A 20,515-nucleotide genomic window follows, 5' to 3' on the forward strand; every position below is an offset into this window, starting at 1 on the left:
TGGTTATCAATTAACTTTTGTTGGTGTATATAACACAGTCAGGTATCATATAGTAACCCATTACCCAGTAACCCACCCTAAACTCATTCCGTACAACAATCTATTCTTTATTTTAGAAACTTCCAAAGCCACAGCCTTGGGATGTTGCGAAGGCTTTTATTTATAAAAATGTGGACCCACCTTATCTGGAAAAAAAATTTTTTGGTGATAAAAAAGGTATGTTTAAACATGTTTAGGGTTGCTAAAACAGACTTGATGTAATAGCTACCTATTTTTAAGTGGATAACATTTACAACCTGGATATTTAACCCGTACCGCCGTAGATTAGTGGTTATAGCTCTCGTACTCTGTGCGGGAGACCGGGGTTCGATTCCTCTTGACGGCGATTCAACATGGGCGAGTGAATGTTTACCATAGCCCCGGGTTAACCCAAGCCATGTGAGGGAAATTGGGGAGATGGCACACTGTGTGTGCCGGTGGATGTTGCCGGGAGTTGTCTAGTAGAGCGCGGGCCCTAATTGGGTCTGCGTAGCTCACAATGAGCATTAAATACTCTAGGCCTCTCCATCTAAGCCATGGCCCCTCCTGGAAATAATAGACAGGGTATATCCCTCGATATTTGTGAGGCTAGCCATGTAAAATATGCACATCTATCTATCTATCTAATAAGCGGGCGTCATTATTCAGCCGGTATAAATTTTTGGAGCCAAAAATATGTTGGTCCTTTCGTGATACTAATCATTTCTGACTAATCGTTTCTGTTGATCATTCCGATCTGACCTTCATACTGTTCAGACGTCTTTTTGCCGCGCAAAAAAAGGGCGTCGCCTGTGTCAAAAAACTCATTTTAACTTTAAAGAACTAAAGACTTGAATATGTCCACCAACACAAGCCCCATCAGTATCAACCTAAGGAGTAATGTAAGAGCCAAGACCACCAACACAACCAACAACAACACGAAAAGTGAAATGCTCCCGGAAAAATCCTCATCCAACTTGGCAATCACACAAGACTTCCTTATTGAGCAGATCTCTAACCTCAAAGAATATTTCAAAAACGGACTATTGCAACAAAAAAATGATATCGTTGAACAACTAAGAACTGAAAATAAAGTTTTAAGAGATGAAATTGATGCAATGAAAGAGAAAAATCAAGAAAAAGATAAATTCATGCTGGAATTGGAAAAAGACGTGATTAATCTCCAACAGTACGTCCGACGGAACAATGTTGAGGTTTGTGGCATACCTAATTCTATTGACCAAGATGAGCTTCAAGATAAAGTCATTGAGATTGCTAAGGCTATAGGTGTTGAATTTTCTGAAAGCGATGTTGAAGCATGCCACCGCCTTTACGCTAGAGAAAACGAAACTAAGAAGACGATTGTACGCTTCGTTAACAAAAAAAACTGCGACCTTTTACATGCAAATAAATTCAAGTTAAAAGATTCGAACTCGAAAACTAAAAAGAAATTGCGAGAAATTGGTCTGAAAGGAAATATTTTTATTAATTTTAACCTATCCCCGTACATGAAGTTCCTGTGGGGCAAATGTAAGAGACTTCATTCAAAGAAGATGATCAATCGTTTTTGGGTTTTTAATGGAAATCTCTTCATCGTTGTTGAAGAAAATGATCAGAAAATTAAGATAGATCACTTTGATAAACTTTCTGGCCTATTTCCAACTTTCAACTTTAACGCTGATGCCGAATAAAATTTTTCGATTCTCCACGCTTACTAATATTTTTAGTATAATTACCAACTAGGAAAATTTTATGTTAGTACGATCTATAATTGATTTCTAATATGGCGGCGAAGATGTGCTAAAATTAGTCTGATGCTCATGCAGTAATTTATGTGAGTTCTTTGGCTTCCCTCTCAAACGCGCAAACTAAGAATTAGTAAGTTTTTTTGTGGTATATGCAGTGAATTGATTAGGGCAAATTCTAACTGTATTTTTTGTGATTTTTGTAAACTTTGGGTTCACCCAAGTTGTAACTTGCTTAATTCTAATGACTTCAAAAAACTCACCAAGGATAACTCAGATGAGGCATGGTCGTGTTTAAAGTGTAATTCTGAAATTTTTCCATTCCAGAGTGACAATACACCTCTGTTTGAGGCACAAAAAAGTCAGATTTTTTCTGACGTTAACTCTCATATTGAAACCTCTTTTTCAAATAATGTTGATGATGAAGATGAACGGTTTACTAATTGTAAATATTATGAATATAACAGCTTTAACTCTACTCTTGAACAACTTTCTTCTTCAGACCTTACACCTAATTTTTCTTATTTTCATCTTAATACTTGTTCTCTTCCCAAGAATATTGATAATATCAACATTCTTCTGAACTCTCTCAATATTGACTTTGATGTGTTAGGCTTCAGTGAAACTAGACTTAGTAAGTACTCAATAACACCAATTTTAAAAGGTTATAGAGGATTTCATAACCTTTCAAGCAGCAATGCAGGAGGTACTTCCTTGTATATTTCTAATTCGCTAACAGTAGTGGTACGCTCAGACCTTTCAAATTTGCTCTTTCTTGAAAGTAAATTAGAATCAACTTTTGTAGAAATCTTAGATAACAATCGTAAAAATACCATTGTTGGGTGCATTTATAAACACCCTAATATGCCAATTCCTGAATTTATTAACTTGTATCTTAAACCCTTCTTTGAAGTAGCTATTAAGCAAAAACAAAAACTTATTTTAATGGGAGATTTTAATATTGATCTTCTAAAATGTGAAAGTAACCATCTAGTTGATGATTTCCTGGATGAACTTTATTCTAATTTTTTAAAACCATCTATAACAATTCCAACCAGAATATCTAATACATCTAAAACTTTAATTGATAATATATTTACATCTAATCCATTTACAAAATATTTCTCAGGTAACATCATCACCTCAATTTCAGACCACCTTCCTCAATTTTTAATTTATTTTGACAATAGACTTAAAGTCAAGGATAATTTAGACACCTATTACAAGGATTGGAAAAATTTAAACATTAATGCCGTAATAAATGACATAGAATCTATAGATTGGGATTCTACTTTGCTTTTAAATGAAAATAATGTAAATAACTCTTTTAACCTTTTTTTTAATCAATTAGACCAAATTGTAAGTAGACATACCCCTAATAAAAAACTATCAAAAAACAATTAAGTAATAGAAATAAACCTTGGGTCACTAGAGCTATTCTAAAATCCATTAACATCCGCAATAATTACTATAAAAAGTTAATCAAAGCTAAAAACCAAGAAAAAAAATTATATTATCAAAACCAATATAAATTTTATAGAAATCGTATAGTTAATCTTATCAGGAACTCAAAATCAAACTATTATAAAGAATTTTTCTTAATCAACAAAAATAACAGTAGAAAAATTTGAAAAGGTATAAAGGATATTTTAAATAATAAAGATAACAACAGTAGATCTAGCACTTCTTCCTTAAAAATAAATGATAAAATAATCTCTGAAAAATTAACTGTAGCTAATGCTTTTAATGAACATTTTACTTCTGTTGCAGATAAAATTAGAAACCAAATTCCACATAACAATACACACTTTTCATCTTACCTAAAAAATAATAATAGTAACTCATTATTCTTTAACCCTGTAACAATAGAAGAAGTTTTAAAGATCATAAATAACCTTGATTTAACCAAAGCATCGGGCCCAAATAGTGTCCCTAATCTTATCTTAAAACAAGCCAACATAGCAATTTCTGCAATATTAACCAAACTTTTTAATCTTTCCCTACAACAAGGTGTATTCCCAAACATATTAAAGATGGTTAGTGTCATACCAATCTACAAGAATAAAGGGTCTCCTCTTGATCCAAATAATTATAGACCCATATCATTATTAAGCAATTTGGATAAGATCTTTGAAAAAATAATTAAAAACCGATTAATTTCTTTTCTAGATTCTAATAAAATTATAACCAGTAAACAATTTGGATTTAGGACCAAACATTCAACCACCCATGCACTAATTAGTCTCACTGAAACTATTCGACAAAATTTAGATAATTGTAAGTTTGCATGTGGAATCTTCATAGACCTTCAAAAGGCCTTTGATACTGTATCACACGAAATTCTCCTTTCAAAGCTTGAACATTATGGAATTAGAGGTGTAACAAACTCCTGGTTTCGCTCCTATCTCAGCAATAGGGTACAATATGTCTCCCTAACTAACACCAAATCTAAAAAACTTTTTATTAAACATGGAGTTCCCCAAGGTTCCGTTCTTGGTCCTATTTTATTTTTACTTTATATTAATGATTTAATCAACTCAATAATTTTTTCAGAAATTTTTCATTTCGCAGATGACACTTGCATGTTATATGCTAACCATAATCTGAAAAAAATGCAGAAGCATTTAAATATATAGATTTAAAATGTATATATAAATGGCTAACTGCAAATAAAATAGCATTAAATGTAGGAAAAACTGAAGTCATCCTATTTAGGCAAAGAAATAAAGCAGTCAACTATGATATAAGGCTGAAATTAAATGGAAAAAAACTTGAATTCTCATCTCATGTAAGATATCTAGGTATATTAATAGATGAATTTCTAGATTGGGATTTCCACATATCTTATATTGGCAATAAATTAAGAAAAACAAATGGAGCTCTTTGCAAACTAAGATATTATGTGCCTAAGGATATCCTACTTTCAATTTACCATGCATTATTTTCTTCTCATATTTCTTATAGTCCGCAAGTGTGGGGTCTCACTTCAAAGTCATGTAGAATTTTTCGCTTACAAAAAGCTGCTCTCCGAGTCATTACTTTTTCTAAATTTAACTCACCATCAAATCCTATTTTTCTTAATCTTAATATTCTTACTCTTTCAGATCTTATAAAATTTCTCAACATTATTTTAACTTTTAATATTATAAATCTGCATTCTCCAGGTAATATTTGTGATATTTTTAAATTGGTCTGCCATTCATCTAATCATTCAACAAGAAGTAAATCCATTAAACTTCTAGCTAGACCTTCTGTTAGGACTACCTCATTTGGTCTCAAATCTATACGTTACCAATCTATTATTAATTGGAACAATATCCAACAACACTTTCACCAATACGACCTAGCCTCTCTCACTCTAAAACAACTAAAAAAAATCTGCAAAACTTATCTTCTGGATTGCTCCACTGCATAAAAAAGATTTTACTAAAAAATTTTTTTTTGTAAGTGTCATTCTGCTTATTGCAATCGTTTGATCTTATATAGGTGGCCATCACCTACATTAGTATTTATACTATCTGATGGTCTCCCCGTAGGTATTTATTTAATGTAAAATATACAGTTATCTCACACGAAATAAATACTACTACTACTACTACATTCATAAGAAATAAATTGCTTTATAACTTGCTTGTTGAAATAGGTTGTATAGACCTTTCTGAATGTTTACATTTTTCATGGTAAGCCCTTTTGGCTTTAACAATGCGAGGCTGGCAAAAAGATGCAGGCGCTAGGTAAAGTAAGGTTCTTTTTAGTCTGTTTCTTTGCAAGAAGGTATCATTACGACTTTATATAAATATATAAATATGTCAATCAGAAGTTATCAATCTACACTTGATAATACTTTGAATAAGGTTCTATGAAATCTTCACGCATCCTACTCAAAATTCCAACTTTTCATTGATGTTTGTTAAGAAATAGGTTCCTCCATTATTGAGTGTTACAAATAGTGTGAGATAACAAACCTAGCACTGTTTTCCACCTGTTAGTAGCAAGCAGCATTTATATAATAAGTAGACCCTCTCCTTTATGTAGATTGTTTTTGCTACAGTACAGTCCAGATGTAATTGTATGCGTACACTCAAGTTTCACACCTTTTTCTCGGAGGCGGTAGTTGTTTGTCTTTTATTCTTATTAATTATCTTGCGAGTCTTGTAAGTCATAACTTGCGCGTAATAAATAAAAGATTCTTGAAGAAAAAATGTCTTATTATAACTGCGCGTAACTATTGTTAAATAGTGTGAACATAATTATTCCCGATAGCATAATTGTAAATGTTATCAACTCTAACCAATGTGACGCGGCGAGCCACTGTTTGATAGTTTTATTAAATAAAAGTTTTGCGTGGAAACTAAATAGACAGCGAGAAGCATTGTTGGTTGCAAGCATTGCTTAAAGCTTTCAAGAGATAAAAATAATTATGTTATATATATATAAAATTTAATAATATTTTGTTGTAAAAACTAAAGTCTTATTTTAAGAAAGTTATATATCTTGCAAGATTGTTCAGTTTCGTTTTTTTCAAAGAAAAAAATTTCTACAACGTCAAGAGTTTTCTAAAAATTTATTTTTTTAATGGAAATAAATAACTTGAAATGTTTCTGTAAAAATAAATCTACTTTGTTGGTATAGGTTTTGCACGCTAGAAAAAACAAGACAATGTTTTAACAAATATCTTTTTTGTTATATACAAAAGGCTAGCGCACCCTTTGTAAATCTCATAAGAGAATTTTGTTATTTTTCATGTAATTTCATCACGCTTTATTCGTTGTGCGTGAATCTATTGTTTAAAGTTATGCAATTTAGTATTTATATAAAAAAAACTACAAGAATAAACAGGCTATGAAAAGTATTTTCAAAATAAAACCATTCAAAAAACTATAAAATACATAAAGATTTAAAAATGATTTAATGTTCAGACGCTGTACGACGATTGGTAAAACTTTAAATACATGATTAATATATTTATTACATTTTGCAATGCATGCAGTATTGACTTAGTATCTTTTTATTCTTACCAGAACAAAATTTCCCCACAACGAGCGTTTCCACATTTTAATCGCGTCAAAAGTTATCAAGACCGTCAAAAGTTAGATTTTTCTTTCTTTAGTATTGAAATTTAAATTGTTTTCGAAATCTTATCGTGAAGGGAAAGGTCCCGAACGTAGGATTTTCTTGTTTGCGTTGTTAAACTTTGCTTTTTATCAGAAGAACTTTTAAAAGTTTTGCATGTTAAAAAATAAGCTTTGATGATAAAGAAATATTACTAAAAGTTTTAAAAAATGGCAGCATTAGTTTTTTTTTAAATATTTAGACTATTGGATTTGGTTTTTAAAAGAGATTGTGTTTTTAAAATATATTGAGATTAAAATCGTTTTACTTATGAGGTAATCGTTACGCATTTATATTCATTACGCATTTTTAAGTTTGTTAATTTCGCAACTAAAACAAGGTTTAAAATAAAATTAAAGAATGAAAAAACTAACTGAAATGATTCCTCCGCTATATTAACCAATTAAATTATTCCATACAACGACTCTTCCAGAGAAATCTTGATGTTTCCAACACCACTCCAAAAAAGTCCAATATCAACTTTCCGAATCACTTCACTAACTTTCCTCTACTATTTTTGTTAGCACGGTCCACTGGTAAAAAACTGTGTTAAATTACAGACCCGAACCTCGTCCATTGATTCTCGGAGGCCTTTTTATGTAAAAATCACGCCCGGGGCAAAAAAACGATGCGCAATGATTAAATCAAGAAATCATTGGGCATAATATTATCATTACGCACAAAGCAAAGTTAGAGAGACTACTAGAAATCTTGTTTAACGTCTTTAGTTAAGAACTTTATGCCTTGTTATAATTGCCAGGAAGGGGTAAACATTCCTTATATGGTATTTTGTGAAGGTCTTTGGCGCCAATTGGTCAATAATTCCTTAACAAGACAAGATTCTAGTAACAAACTCTTTTGCAGATCAATTCGTACGGGGAGAAGGTAGAATTTTGTTTTGCTATGTTTGTTTTAATTTCTAAACACTTGTTTTACCATATTCTTGGATGAGAGACCACAGTGAGTATTTTTGGGAATGTATACTGTGTTTTATCGTGTTTATAGTTTGTCTAGACGGCTTAACAATGAAAACAAAAAAACGTGTATCAAAGAGTGGTCGAAGAAAAAATCAGGGTAGCAGAAAAGTTGCGAAGAAAGTTGTGGACGCGTGGACAGAAGAGCACCTCCAGGAAGCGCTTTAAGAGTTCGATTCTATGCCGAATGCATCAGTCAGAGGCATAGCAAAACGTCATGGTATTAACGAATCTACGCTGCGATTTCGTTTAAAAAAACGCAAGGAAGGAGCCAAATTAGGAAAGTCTGGTCGGAAATGTGTTTTCGATGCAGAAACGGAGGCCCGGCTAGCTAAGTGCATTGGTGTTGTATGTAACCTTGGTTTTAGTCCTACGTTGGATGAAATTTTGGTAAGCTAATAGCTGTTTTTGTAAGGGTTTAAAACTGAATGTTGGAAATTCTGTCACTATTTATATTTGTATCATCATTTAATTTATTATTTAGGATCTTGTTGCCGAATACATCAAAGTCACAGGGACGATTTCACTCCAGTTTAAAAATGGAAGGCCTGGTTTGGCGTGGATAAAGAGCTTTATGAAAAGAAACGGACTGAGTCACAAGAAGGCTGAGATGATTAGTACTGCCCGTAAAGCAAACACATCCAATCCATTTATAATTTTTGATTTCTACGATCAATTGGAACAGGTAATATATGCGTCATTGACGGTACGCTTTTATAGGAAACAGCGTTTATAATTTGACCGTGCATGATGTATAGTAAAATGATATTTTTAGATGTTCGAGAAATACCCTAATCTGGATGCACAACGGATCTGAAACTGTGACGAAAGTTCTTAACCAACTGATCCATCAAAAGGGAAAGTTGTCTCCGTGAAGGGACGGCGTGCCCTTAAATTACGGTATGGCGCTGGGAGAGAAAACATCACTGTACTCGGTGTTTGTAATGCAGCTGGAGTGGCACTTGACCCTCTTATTATAATCACTGGAAAAAATATGCAAAGTACGTGGTACGGGGACAAGGCTCTACCCAACACGTTTTACGCCAAGTCTGAAAACGGTTGGATGGACACGGAAGTTTTTTCCACGTGGTTCGCCAAATTCACTGAGGACGTAACAGAAAGACCATTGTTACTGGTGTTTGATGGGCACCTTACCCATATCAGCATATCTGTCATTAAAAAAGCATTGGAAGACGATATAATTATAATGAAATTCCCTCCACATGTTACGGATGTCATGCAACCCCTAGATGTTGCATGTTTTGGACCCTTAAAACGTGCTTGAGAGAAGCGCCTCCATTTACGCGTGACAACACATGGTGCTAAAAGCCAATTGACAAAGTCTGAGTTTGTCAATGAACTCTGTTCTATTTGGAAAGATGGCATGAAAAAAGAAAGCGTTATCAATGGATTTAGGAGTACTGGAATATGGCCAATTGACAAAACCATGTATCCAAAGGAACGCTTGGACCCAAGATTGTTAGCGAAATATTATACGTGGAAACAAAGTGGTAAAGCTCTTGACTGGTCTAAATTGTCAGACGGGTACGTTATTTTCTTTTGTGACTGATAAAAATGGCTAAACCTGTTGAATAAACATCTTAACTGAACATTTTTGTACTTTCGGACAAATCGATGCAGCTGCGGGTCTTGCGCAAAATCAAGTCTCGACATCATTACCACTGCCCGAATTGCAAAACCAAGCAGAATCTCCTTTATCAATATCTAATACCACACCTACAACCACCCCTAATGTAAATATAACTTCATCATCTCTGCCAGGCGGAAGTCGTGATGAAACTAATGAGATGAATATCTTGTTAAAGCGGCTTGGACCATATCCATATACAGCACCTACAGGCTTCTGCTGGATTCCAAATGGTTGGAAGTTGTCACCAATTAACCAGTCCACCCCAAAATCGACTGAGGTATTTGAAGAGCTGTTCCTCGATAAAGTAAAAGGTTCAGTAGATCAGCCTAAGAAAAGAAGACAAAAGTTAGATCTTCGCGGAAAGGTAAAATATTATTTAAGAATAAGTACATTAATGATTTTGCATTTCACATTAAAAATAACTAATTGATTGTCCATGTTGTAGGTTATTACGCAGAAAGAGCTGCTAGAAGAGCTTGAACGAAAAGCCCGAGAGAGAGAAGAAAGGGAAGGAAAGGCGTTGCTAAGAAAAGAAGAAAGAGAAAGGAAGAAACAACAAATTGCAATTGCGAGCAAAAAGGGAAAGCAGAAAATTACAATAAACAAGGAAGACGACAGCGATACCGATGAGATTACCTCGAGCGAAGAAGAAGATGAAGAAGAGGAAGAAGAGGAAGGAGAAAGAGAGGAAAGCGAAGAGGACGTTGTCCAGGATGAATCAACAGATACACTGTTGTCAATGGAAAAAACGTGGAAGTTTTTAAATTCGCCAACAAAAGAATGCGATGTGGTTGGTAAATGGTACGCATGCATTTACGACACCAAGAGAGGTCCTAGTTTGTACATAGGAAAAGCCCTCACGCGATTTTTGTATGATGAAAACGGTGTTGCTGCAGGATTACAGATAGAATGTCTGCAAAAAAAGTTGGGGACAGCTGACAACATCCTTCGGGAAATAAAAAAAACAAGCGAGTTCGGAACAGCTGTAGGGGAAGATATCGACACCTTCGCTGTCCAAAATGTTATCTGTGGGCCGTTAACTGCAACTTTTTTTGGGTGGTGACAAATGGGAGTTCCCACAGTATCCTCAAGTTCGAGAATTATTCGAAAGGATAAAAAAAAAGAACAGAGACGCAATGCATGTTTCGGAAAGATGCAAATGGGAGAGTAATTTAAATGAAATGTAGTTGTTGTATAACTGCCGGTATTTTCCCTGTTTAAAATAAAAGCCGAAGTTTCAAGGTCATTTTCGCCACACTACACGTTGTATTGTTTCAATTCCCTGTTATATTTTATTAGTTATTTCCATTGCACCTCTTTGAAATTATTGACGGTTGTAGTTCTAATATTCAAAAAGATAAAAAAGGCACAAATAGACTAATCCAGACTACACCGCTACGTAAATAGCGTGCGTAACCATTAGATCTTAGGTGCGTAACAAACTATTTTATTAATTGCGCAGGGTGTTATAATCATTACGCACCTGCGTAAAAAATATAAAAAAATGCGTAATGATTTGAGTTTTTTCGATCTAATCATTACGCATTGTTTTATGTGAAAAAGTGCATGATAGCGCTTCCATATGGTCCTCATATTTGGTGAATATGTTACAAGAAACTAATTTTGCATGAATAAAACAAAAGAACTGCGTAACGATTAGAACAGCGACCGTAGTTCATGATTATTTAAAAAGTGCGTAACGATTACCTCATCTGACTAGTTTTGTTGTGAAAAAAAAATAAAATTTAATGGCCTTCGCGTTTAATTTTTTCCCATGCAGAGTATTGGTTATAAACAATGTTTCTTGCTATGCTTTTGTTTTTAACACGAAGCAATTATTTGTGCGTGATTTAAAAGGAACTCGCTATCCTATTGTGTTTTTGAATGAAAGCAATTATTTTTGCAAGTTGAGCGTACGCGTACGCGTACATCTGGACTGTACTGTTTATGTCTTGTACATAGTCTTTGTATTAACCCTATTCGGTCCGGGGGGGGGCGGATTTCGCCCCCCTGACGGTTTTTTTTAATAACTCCTGATTGCTTTGTTATATGGCTATGATACTTACTGAGTTTCAACATTTATCTATTAGACACCTGCATGCTAATTTTTTAGGTCCCATACCTTTCAGAGGCTTTGATATTGGCCATTACTCGAAACTACCCCTAAAAATCTCTATGAAATCCTTATAATGGCGAAAATATAATAACTCCTGTTAGGATTATCCTTAGAACTTGAAACTTGCAACACAACTTTGTTTCATCAAGAAGAATCATTTTAAATAATTTGAACACGTGACTAATCCGATTTCCCGATTTTGTCAGATTTTACCCGAAAATCGGAAAAAAACGGATTTTCAGGCAATTTTTGGCAATTTTTCATCCGATCCATGTAAAAACCGGAAGATATGTTAAATAACTTTTATTTAACTTTCAGAAACTTCAAACAGAATGTAAAAATTCGCTCTAGAACAAAAGTAATTATATTTTAAGCAGATAGTGGCATTTTTAACAATTTTCAAGCTTTTGATGACGTCACAGAAAATGTGCTGACGCAAGCAAATTTTTTTTGGCGCCATTTTGTTCCTTTTATGACGTACTATAAGTGTGCCAAGTTTGATTCAATTTGAACAACCCTATGAAAAGTTATTGAGGGGGGGGGCGGAATCCGCCCCCTCCCCCGGTCATAGTATGTTCGAAAAACCCCGGACCGAATAGGGTTAACAATGTTTTTTAGAGCGTTAGAGACTTTTTTTTTAAAAAAAATATCGAACTGCTTTGTTGCAAACCATTGATTATATATTTTAGGTTATGGTGTTGTTGCAAAAGAGAAGATTCTTCAAGGACAGTTCATACTTGAATATCGGGGTGTATTGAAAAAAAAAGATGTTAAAGAGGACAATTCCAATTCCTGCTATGTGTACCATTTCAAGCATAATATTCAATATTTCCTATTGGTAAGATATATTTTGAGCTCCAGCATTGATTCTGATTATGCGTGCAAGTACAAAACCATAGCTGTGGTTTAGTGGGTTAGGGGAAACCCTGCATTACTGTGAAACTTTCAATTCACTTATAAATTTAGAAGAGTCAAATGAAACTTAGAAAGGTTTTTTTTACGGTGCCTGTGGGGACGTCCTTTAGGGAGTCATTAAGAGTACATTAAAGGAGTCAAAATGGGTGCTTAAATAATTTCTTTTAAGTTGTTTTGCGCAACGATTTGAGTATGTTTGGCCATCACAAATGAAAAAAATATTTGCCTAATGAATAGGAAATCTTGTGGTTTGGTTTGTATATGTTGAGGAGGACCGTGTTTTCACTTTTCATTGGTTCATTGAAATGTCCTCACTTTAAGGGGTATTATTTTCGTTACCCGTCAAATTTTATTCTTGGTCGTACTTCCCATTCCTCATGCAATGACCTCGTCATTATGGAATTATTGATTAAGCCGTCCTGGGTTGATTGTGTTATCTTAAATTGAGATAATAGCATATTATAGTGTCTTTTGACCTTGGACCTCTCGTGGTTTGAAGTTTGCAGAGGACCGTGTTTTCACTTTTCATTGGTTCATTGAAATGTCCTCACTTTAAGGGGTATTATTTTCGTTACCCGTCAAATTTTATTCTTGGTCGTACTTCCCATTCCTCATGCAATGACCTCGTCATTATGGAATTATTGATTAAGCCGTCCTGGGTTGATTGTGTTATCTTAAATTGAGATAATAGCATATTATAGTGTCTTTTGACCTTGGACCTCTCGTGGTTTGAAGTTTGCAGAGGACCTTGTTTTCACTTTTCATTGGTTTATTGAAATGTCCTCACTTTTAGGGGAATTATTGTGCACTTGTCCTCGCTTTAGGCAAGTTTTATTCTTAGTGTTTCACTCCCCATTCCTTATGCAATGTCCTCGCTATTATGAGATTATTGATGATCTTGTTAATAATAATGCTACACTAGCTGTTTCCCGTGGAAAAATCCGCTGTATTTCTCATTTAATCGATGTAATAGATACACGTCCATCAAAAGTCAAACAATACAGCAGTGCGAATCTTACAATCTGCATTATCATATAAATGACCAAAAAAATTGAAAATATGTCCAACAACTGCAGTATATATGTGACATTTAAAATCTAGATCTACTAAAATTACTTGCAGAATTCCCGTGGAAGAATCCACTGAATCTTTCATTAAACCGATGTAAGGCATACCAAACAAAAACATACAGCACAGTAATTTAAATTTTCAAAACTAACTCGTACATTTCAGCCTCGACCCGGCTGTTCGTCTCTTTTATAACGGGATGGCAAAAAGAGAAAGCTCTGGGAGCGAGGTTGCTCACAATCTGAATTATTCTATGTTGATAAATGTGGAACAAAAAAAAAATGGAAAATGTACGTAAAATGCTCAAGACAACAAGAAACTTAATATTTAAGGGAAAATTTAGTTCTGAAAGAAACGGCTAAAAATCGTTATACACCTAAATTCATTTCTTTACTAAATAATCTAAACAACACACCTGCTTTTCTTTCGCTTCTCAGTAGGTAGCTAGTTTGCTAGCGTTCTCTCAATAAAACTGCAATCAGTTTTTTACTTCGAATACTAAACTTTGCTTCATCCCAAAGAGAACGAATAGAAAATGTATAATTGACTGATACATTTCCAATCAGTTCTCTTTGTGATGTTAAATCATCCTACGTTAGAAATATATCTAACTATCAACACTTCGTTCGACAACAACAGTTTTTTTTTTCATTTCAGATTCGAATTACATTCATAGTCGAATTCGATATATTTTCTATAAAAGGAAGCAACCTCGGTCTCCCACACAAAAATGATGTTTAAGCTAACCTTAAGACGAGTAAGCATTGGCATGCCTTGTTTGAAATAACTTTTTTCAGGATTACTTCAAAAAAGAGACAACCTTCTTCGTTTCGGTTTCTTTTTTCAGTTGATAAACAACTTGTTTCCGTGGGGTACGGCACATTGTAAACCGGAGGTAAGATTAAATAGTAACCCCCTGACTTGCGTTTTTTTAACTTGTAAATTTTAGCGTAACGCCACGCTTTCGGGACACAATGCATGAGCCATAAGAAAGTGACCCGTAATTTTTTGTCCTTGGCCTCACTGTGCGCACACACACAAGGCGTATTAATATATAGATACACCTCAATGCTTTCTTTTTTTTAAATTGAAAGATTACATAGAAGCGCCTAACTGTTTGCCGCATGAAGATATTAAATCATCTTTGACAGCATTCGAAATAAAGTTATGCCAGAGTTTGAAACGTGTGGAGTTGAGAGGAAAACGTGGACGAAAGGTCCCTATGATATTGACAAAATCGAATGAAAAGGCAATTGCACTGCTTAACAAAACAAGAGGTGAAGTGGGTATTTCTGAAGAAAATCCTTATGTATTTAGTGTACCGACCAGGGGTTCTTTGCAATTCTTGCGAGGCAATGATGCTTTAAGAAAAAATGTTTCACCTTTAACACTGAAGTGTCCAGATGCAATTACATCAACAAAATTGCGAAAACACATCGCAACATTGAGTCAACTGCTTAACTTGGAAGAACGGGAACTGGAAATGCTGGCTTCTTACATGGGGCATGACATTAAAGTTCATCGAGAATATTATAGATTGCCAGAAGATACCTTGCAGTTGGCGAAATGCGGAAAATCAGTTAATTTCCTTGGTCCATAAGGACTTATGGACCAAGGAAAATTAACTGATTTTGCTGGCAAGAGTTTAAAAGACGTTGAGATCGATTTGGGTAAGTTTTCGATCCTTTATCTCTTCCAGGATTGTAGGGTAACAATTTATGATAGCCAACTACATAGACCGACCTGTATTAATAATACGTTCACTTCCCTCCATAACTTTCTAACATTAAAAAAAAGCACAAAAAGCATTCTGCATTCTTTATTGTACATATGAAAGTATTCTCTTCATACCACAATTTTTTAGAAATCGATGACAATGAATTAGTGCAAGACGACGAGGATAGTAAAGAAGAAGTGAACGGAGAAGAAGAAGAAGAAGAAGAAGAGGAACAAGACGAAGCTGCAATCACCACTAAAAATGGTATGTCATTAGAATGAAAAAAAAAAATCAATTTACTGTAGATGTCTGGACATCACGTTTGCTCCTGAAGGCACTTTATGCAGTTTCTAATTCGCGTGTGGGTAGTGATCAATTTAGGTGGCGTATTGGACATTAACTGATATTTTCTCAACGCGCATAGTTATAGTGCGGGATGAACTACTGCTGTGTCTTAGTACCATTTTATGAAATGGATTTGAGGGAATCCGTGATAGTGCATCAGTGGATTTTTTTTGTCATATTGATCGCTTTGAAGTCTTGCTTTCAAACTACCAAGGTGAAGTATTTGTCCAAAGATATAATTTTAAGAATCAGGGTAAAATTTAGAAAAAATGAATTCTTATCTTGTGGTTGTTTAAATGTAAACCTGTTCCTGAGCACTAACATTGTAGTGAATTTGTTTTATAGTATTCGATAGTATTCGAACCAAGGGCACAGAAAAAAAGACGGGTCGAAGAAAATTTAATAAAGAACAACAAGAACAAATACAAAAACACATGAAAACGTTTTTGAATCTTGGAAAAACTCCTGGGAAACAAGCATGTGAAGATTGCATGTTGAAGAGTGGCTCGATTTTTAAAAACAGTACATGGAAAGATATCAATTTTTTTTGTATATAATAAGAACATCTCTAACTCTCGGATAAAGAAAATATAGTTTCTCCAGATATTGATTGAGAGTCAGGGTTAAATTCAAAAAAACAAATTACTTCGATCTTATGCTGATATTTAGTGATGCATTTCGACGCTGGTCAATCCAAAAGTCCACACAAATTTTGAATAAAATAGAACTGCCACATCGCAAATTATTTTTGAGAATCCGAGTAAGTCTCTCGTCCCAATTATTTCATCCTTAAGGTAGGAGAAAGTAGTATTTGAAAAGTCGATATGCTGAGGCCTTGACATGGTAAGATTGCTTTATTATAATCTTAGGTTTTGTTTTAAATTTTTTTCTAAAGTTTTTATTGTCTTCAGAAACTCGCGAGCTCACTGTGTTTCCAAAAATTTATCCATATCGCGTTATTTGTCAAGTCTTATTTTTCTCCATTCTGTTGAAGTTTTGTTTTATCATAATAGGTTAATTTATTTATTTTTTCGATTTATTATCGATCCAATGGGGGTTTAGCAGTGTGCCCAGCACTTCTAAAGTAATAAATACCTTAAAAGAAGTAGTGAGACGGGAATTAATTTTCGCAAAACGGTGTTTTGAAAAAGTTTTTTCGGAGATTTTATAATGCCGGAAGACATATTTTGCATACAAATGTGGGTTCTGTATATATTTCGTCATCAGTTTGAGAGAATTTAGTCAGATTTCTTTTGCGACAATTAATTTTCGTGATCAAATATTTCGCGAGAATTTATTTTCGCAAATTCAACGAAAATTCGCGAAAATTTCTTTCAGCGAAAATTACCGCTTTTAAAATAACTTAAAAGATGTGATTTTGGACATTTGTATAATCGTTCAATTTTGTTCCTCTAAACACACAGCCGATAATAAGCTATAGGAACTTGATGAAAAAAACGACTACTCATGTAAAGAACATTCTTAATGATTTAATGATTTAATCTTAATCACCTTAGGTTTAAGCCATGGATCCATTAGAATTATTGGAAACATGGTTGTGTCTGCAGATACCCATATATAACAAAATTATATTTCCTAAAAAATCACACCATGTTTTCCTTATGGACAAAAAGACTATGACTGTTTTATTTCATACGATAGAAATCATTTGGTGTTACCATTTATTGTGAGATAAGTTGCCTACTTAGTTCCCGGAAAATAACCATGAATTTTTAGTACATTTTCCCCGATATCTCTTGAAATTTGTTTTGAAATACTCTAATTGCAAAATCATTCGACAAACTGTCTAGGTATTGATTAAAAACATATTTTCGTCCAGAACGTAGGTTCCTTCATATTTATAGTGTTTCACCTTCACGACTGCATTTTGACACGTCCTCTAGCTTTTGTTAGCAATTTTGTTAATTTAATAGACCTTTATAATATACAAAATAATATTTTAACTTTTTATTGTATAGGTCTTTTTTGTTAAAATACGAAAAAATTTGTTCACACACATTGCATTTTTCCTAGTGCTCCTCACAATGCAACTCTCAGCAAGCCATTAGTGTTACACTCGGTACTCACGTAATTTTCAAGTTTGTATTAAATGAGTGTGATATGCTTTTAGCGAATCGCTATCATTATTTCTCCAATAATCTGAAAAATTGGATTGAGAATGCAACTAGTTCTGAAATTATTAAAATTTCATATATGTCCTCGTTTAGTTGTTCTCAGGAAGTGTCCTCACTTAATTCGGTTTGTACGTTATAGTGTGTGTGTGTGTGTGTGTGTGTCAGTCTGTAACAGGCAAAGTGGATGTGTTCATTTTCCTTTGATGTCGTCGAAAAAGTTGTCTGAGAACCTTAATTTTCTGACGTTACGGCGCGACGTCAATAATACTACTTTAATATGAATCTCTTATAATAATAAAAAGTGTATGTGACGGTCATAGTGGATATCCTCATTTTCCTTTAATATCGCCGAAATTTTCTTTGAAGTCACCGAAAAAATTATGTCTTAAATGTTAAACTTTATGACGTTACGGCGCGACGTCAATAACACTAGTTTAACGTCAATACCCTATATTAAATTAATGAAGCCATTACATGGCACTTAAAATTTGAGGCCAAATAACTTGGAAACAAGGTCGTGACGTCAATGATTTTTCACTGCGTGGGTAACTAGCGACCACCTAAGACCAATTTGGGTAATTTTCCCCAACATAGGTCCCCAAATCCGTTTCGGAATAGGCGGGTGGATGACGTCATCAAAAAACCCTATTATCCCTGCAACCATTTGTCAAAGACGCATGGTCCTATACATTTTCTTGATCAGCGTTTCAAGATCTATACGATGAAGGCAACAGGTATACAAATTCCTAAAAAAATTTTTAAGGTTTTGACGGGTTTTTGCTGATGTCAGCAAAATTTTTAATCCCTGATAACTCTCTTTTTATTGACCTTTTGCCTAAGTGGATTTCTCCACGGGCTTTTATAGACTAGTATCCTATATAAAATTAATGAAGCCATTACAGTGCACTTAAAACTTTAGTTGGCAGTAAAGCTTTTTTTTAAGTAGTTTCCATTTTCTGTTGGTAGTGAAGCTTTCAAACGTAAATATGTGGAAGAGAGAGTGAAAAACCGGATTTTAGAAGTGGAAACGTTGTCTAAAATTGGAGAAGCTTATCCGCATGCTGCTTACGCTGTCTTCGTACATGGATATTGAATGGATATGTTTGCAACGACTGGGAGAGATTATTACCCTCTCTTCCAGGTAAATATGGATGATTAGCAATATTTGATCCGTCCAAACGTTGCGTCACTGAGTACAGCAATTCTAGCCTCCTGACAAGTAAAATGGTTGAAAAAGTGAAATGTCAAGACGATATTAATGACGAATTAATAGAGGACGTATTGAAGAAGCGAAAAAATGAAATTAAAACATAAAGAGGAAGACTTGTGAAATGACGTTAACATCAATAAAAAAGTCGTTGACTAACTAAACTAAACTAAAAGTAAGAGCGCTCGAGGCTTCTTTGGGAACTGGTGCTTCGAGTTGGTTGAATACCTTGGCAATTAGAGAACATGGATTTGTTTTGGATAAACAATCATTTTGGGACAGTTTATTCATATGATACTGCATCCTGCTAAGGCGATTACCATCCAGATGTGTTTGTGGTGTTTCTTTTACAAATAAACACGCGCTATTCTGTCCAAAAGGTTGTCTCATAACATTACGACACAACAAAATCCGAGACTTCACTGCCGAACTACTTCAGGAATGTTTTAAGGACGTGAGAATAGAGCCCGTATTACAGGAAATCGCTGGTGAACAGTTTTCTTCATCAACCATAACTACTGACGAGACACGAGTAGACGTAGCTGCTAGAGGATTTTAGATCAGAGAGCAAATGGCTTTTTTTGATGTAAAAGTTTTTAACCCAACGGCTAAAATGCACCTGAACCGTGATCTGAAAGCATGCTACAAAACCAATGAGTCAACTAAAATAAGATCGTATAATGCAAGACTCAATACTGTTGATCAAGGATCATTCACTCCCCTAATCTTCACGTATTTTGGAAGGGTGTCTCGAGAATGTGCTACGTTTTACAGCAAACTGTCTTGTTCGATTGCTGAAAAGCGAAATGAATCAGTGAGTATCACGAAAAATTGGCTGAGAACTGGATAAAGTTTCAATGTGCTAAGATGAAAGCTATTTTGTATTCGTAGATCGAGAGGAGTAAAGTCTGAAGCATCGCTAGTTCGCGACACAGACGTAAACATTGTGCCGTTTGAAAGCAGATTGGTTTGTGAATAAGTTGAACTGTTAAATCATTACCAAGTTGCGTGCAATGTTTACTTTTATATGTTTCTTTGTTATCTTTCCACATATAACGTCTATGTACTTTTGTGTTTTTTGTTGTAGACAGGTTGATGAAAAAGAAAATTATACATGATTAAAACAAAAAAACAAAACAAAAAAAACTTAAAACTTTGAGCTCAAATAACTTGGAAACGAGGTGGTAACGTCAATGATTTTCATCGTTTGGGTAACTAGGGACCACTTAGGACCAATTTGGGTAAGTTTCCCAAACCTGGGTCCCCAAATCCGTTTTGGAATGAATGGGTTGATGACGTCATCAAAACCCTTTAAACCCTAATATCTCTGCAAGCGTTTGTCAAAAGTATATGATCCTATACATTTTCAGGATCAGCGTTTCAAGATCTATACGATGAAGGCAACAGGTATACATATTTCTAAAAAATATTTTTTTCGGTTTTGACGGCCCATTGCTGACTTCAGCAAAATATTTAAACCCCAAAATCTGATTAAGCGCTCACCAAAACCAC

At 34.3% G+C, this 20,515-nt stretch overlaps 4 protein-coding genes across 4 annotated transcripts; all 4 read left to right on the forward strand.

Moving 5' to 3' along the window:
* Positions 1 to 7,835: 7,835 nt before the first annotated feature.
* Positions 7,836 to 9,541, forward strand: LOC130629205 (uncharacterized). The gene is made up of 2 exons (XM_057442344.1): positions 7,836 to 8,239; positions 8,334 to 9,541. Exons 1-2 carry the CDS (start codon positions 8,030 to 8,032, stop codon positions 8,583 to 8,585), a joined length of 462 nt encoding a protein of 153 aa, XP_057298327.1. The 5' UTR covers positions 7,836 to 8,029; the 3' UTR covers positions 8,586 to 9,541.
* LOC130629744 (uncharacterized) lies at positions 8,600 to 9,134 on the forward strand. The gene is made up of 2 exons (XM_057443083.1): positions 8,600 to 8,606; positions 8,707 to 9,134. The coding sequence occupies exons 1-2, from the start codon at positions 8,600 to 8,602 to the stop codon at positions 9,132 to 9,134; spliced, it is 435 nt and encodes a 144-aa protein (XP_057299066.1).
* On the forward strand, positions 9,234 to 11,008 carry LOC130629745 (PH domain-containing protein DDB_G0287875-like). Its single transcript, XM_057443084.1, has 3 exons — positions 9,234 to 9,360; positions 9,491 to 9,864; positions 9,946 to 11,008. Exons 1-3 carry the CDS (start codon positions 9,234 to 9,236, stop codon positions 10,561 to 10,563), a joined length of 1,119 nt encoding a protein of 372 aa, XP_057299067.1. The 3' UTR covers positions 10,564 to 11,008.
* A 3,444-nt stretch (positions 11,009 to 14,452) lies between these two features.
* LOC130629215 (uncharacterized) lies at positions 14,453 to 15,514 on the forward strand. Its single transcript, XM_057442355.1, has 2 exons — positions 14,453 to 15,269; positions 15,464 to 15,514. The coding sequence occupies exon 1, from the start codon at positions 14,822 to 14,824 to the stop codon at positions 15,197 to 15,199; it is 378 nt and encodes a 125-aa protein (XP_057298338.1). The 5' UTR covers positions 14,453 to 14,821; the 3' UTR covers positions 15,200 to 15,269; positions 15,464 to 15,514.
* Positions 15,515 to 20,515: the final 5,001 nt, after the last annotated feature.

Source organism: Hydractinia symbiolongicarpus, chromosome 2 (assembly GCF_029227915.1).
Source record: "Hydractinia symbiolongicarpus strain clone_291-10 chromosome 2, HSymV2.1, whole genome shotgun sequence".
NCBI classification, from domain to species: Eukaryota; Metazoa; Cnidaria; class Hydrozoa; order Anthoathecata; family Hydractiniidae; genus Hydractinia; species Hydractinia symbiolongicarpus.

Bases quoted from the DNA above. Each gene is read 5' to 3' on its own strand.
- LOC130629205 (XM_057442344.1), top strand. From the start codon at position 8,030: ATGCCGAATGCATCAGTCAGAGGCATAGCAAAACGTCATGGTATTAAC. The intron at 8,240-8,333 runs GTAAGCTAATAG...TTTATTATTTAG, and splicing joins CTACGTTGGATGAAATTTTG to GATCTTGTTGCCGAATACAT.
- LOC130629215 (XM_057442355.1), top strand. From the start codon at position 14,822: ATGATATTGACAAAATCGAATGAAAAGGCAATTGCACTGCTTAACAAA.
- LOC130629745 (XM_057443084.1), top strand. From the start codon at position 9,234: ATGAAAAAAGAAAGCGTTATCAATGGATTTAGGAGTACTGGAATATGG. The intron at 9,361-9,490 runs GTAAAGCTCTTG...AAATCGATGCAG, and splicing joins TTATACGTGGAAACAAAGTG to CTGCGGGTCTTGCGCAAAAT. The intron at 9,865-9,945 runs GTAAAATATTAT...TCCATGTTGTAG, and splicing joins AGTTAGATCTTCGCGGAAAG to GTTATTACGCAGAAAGAGCT.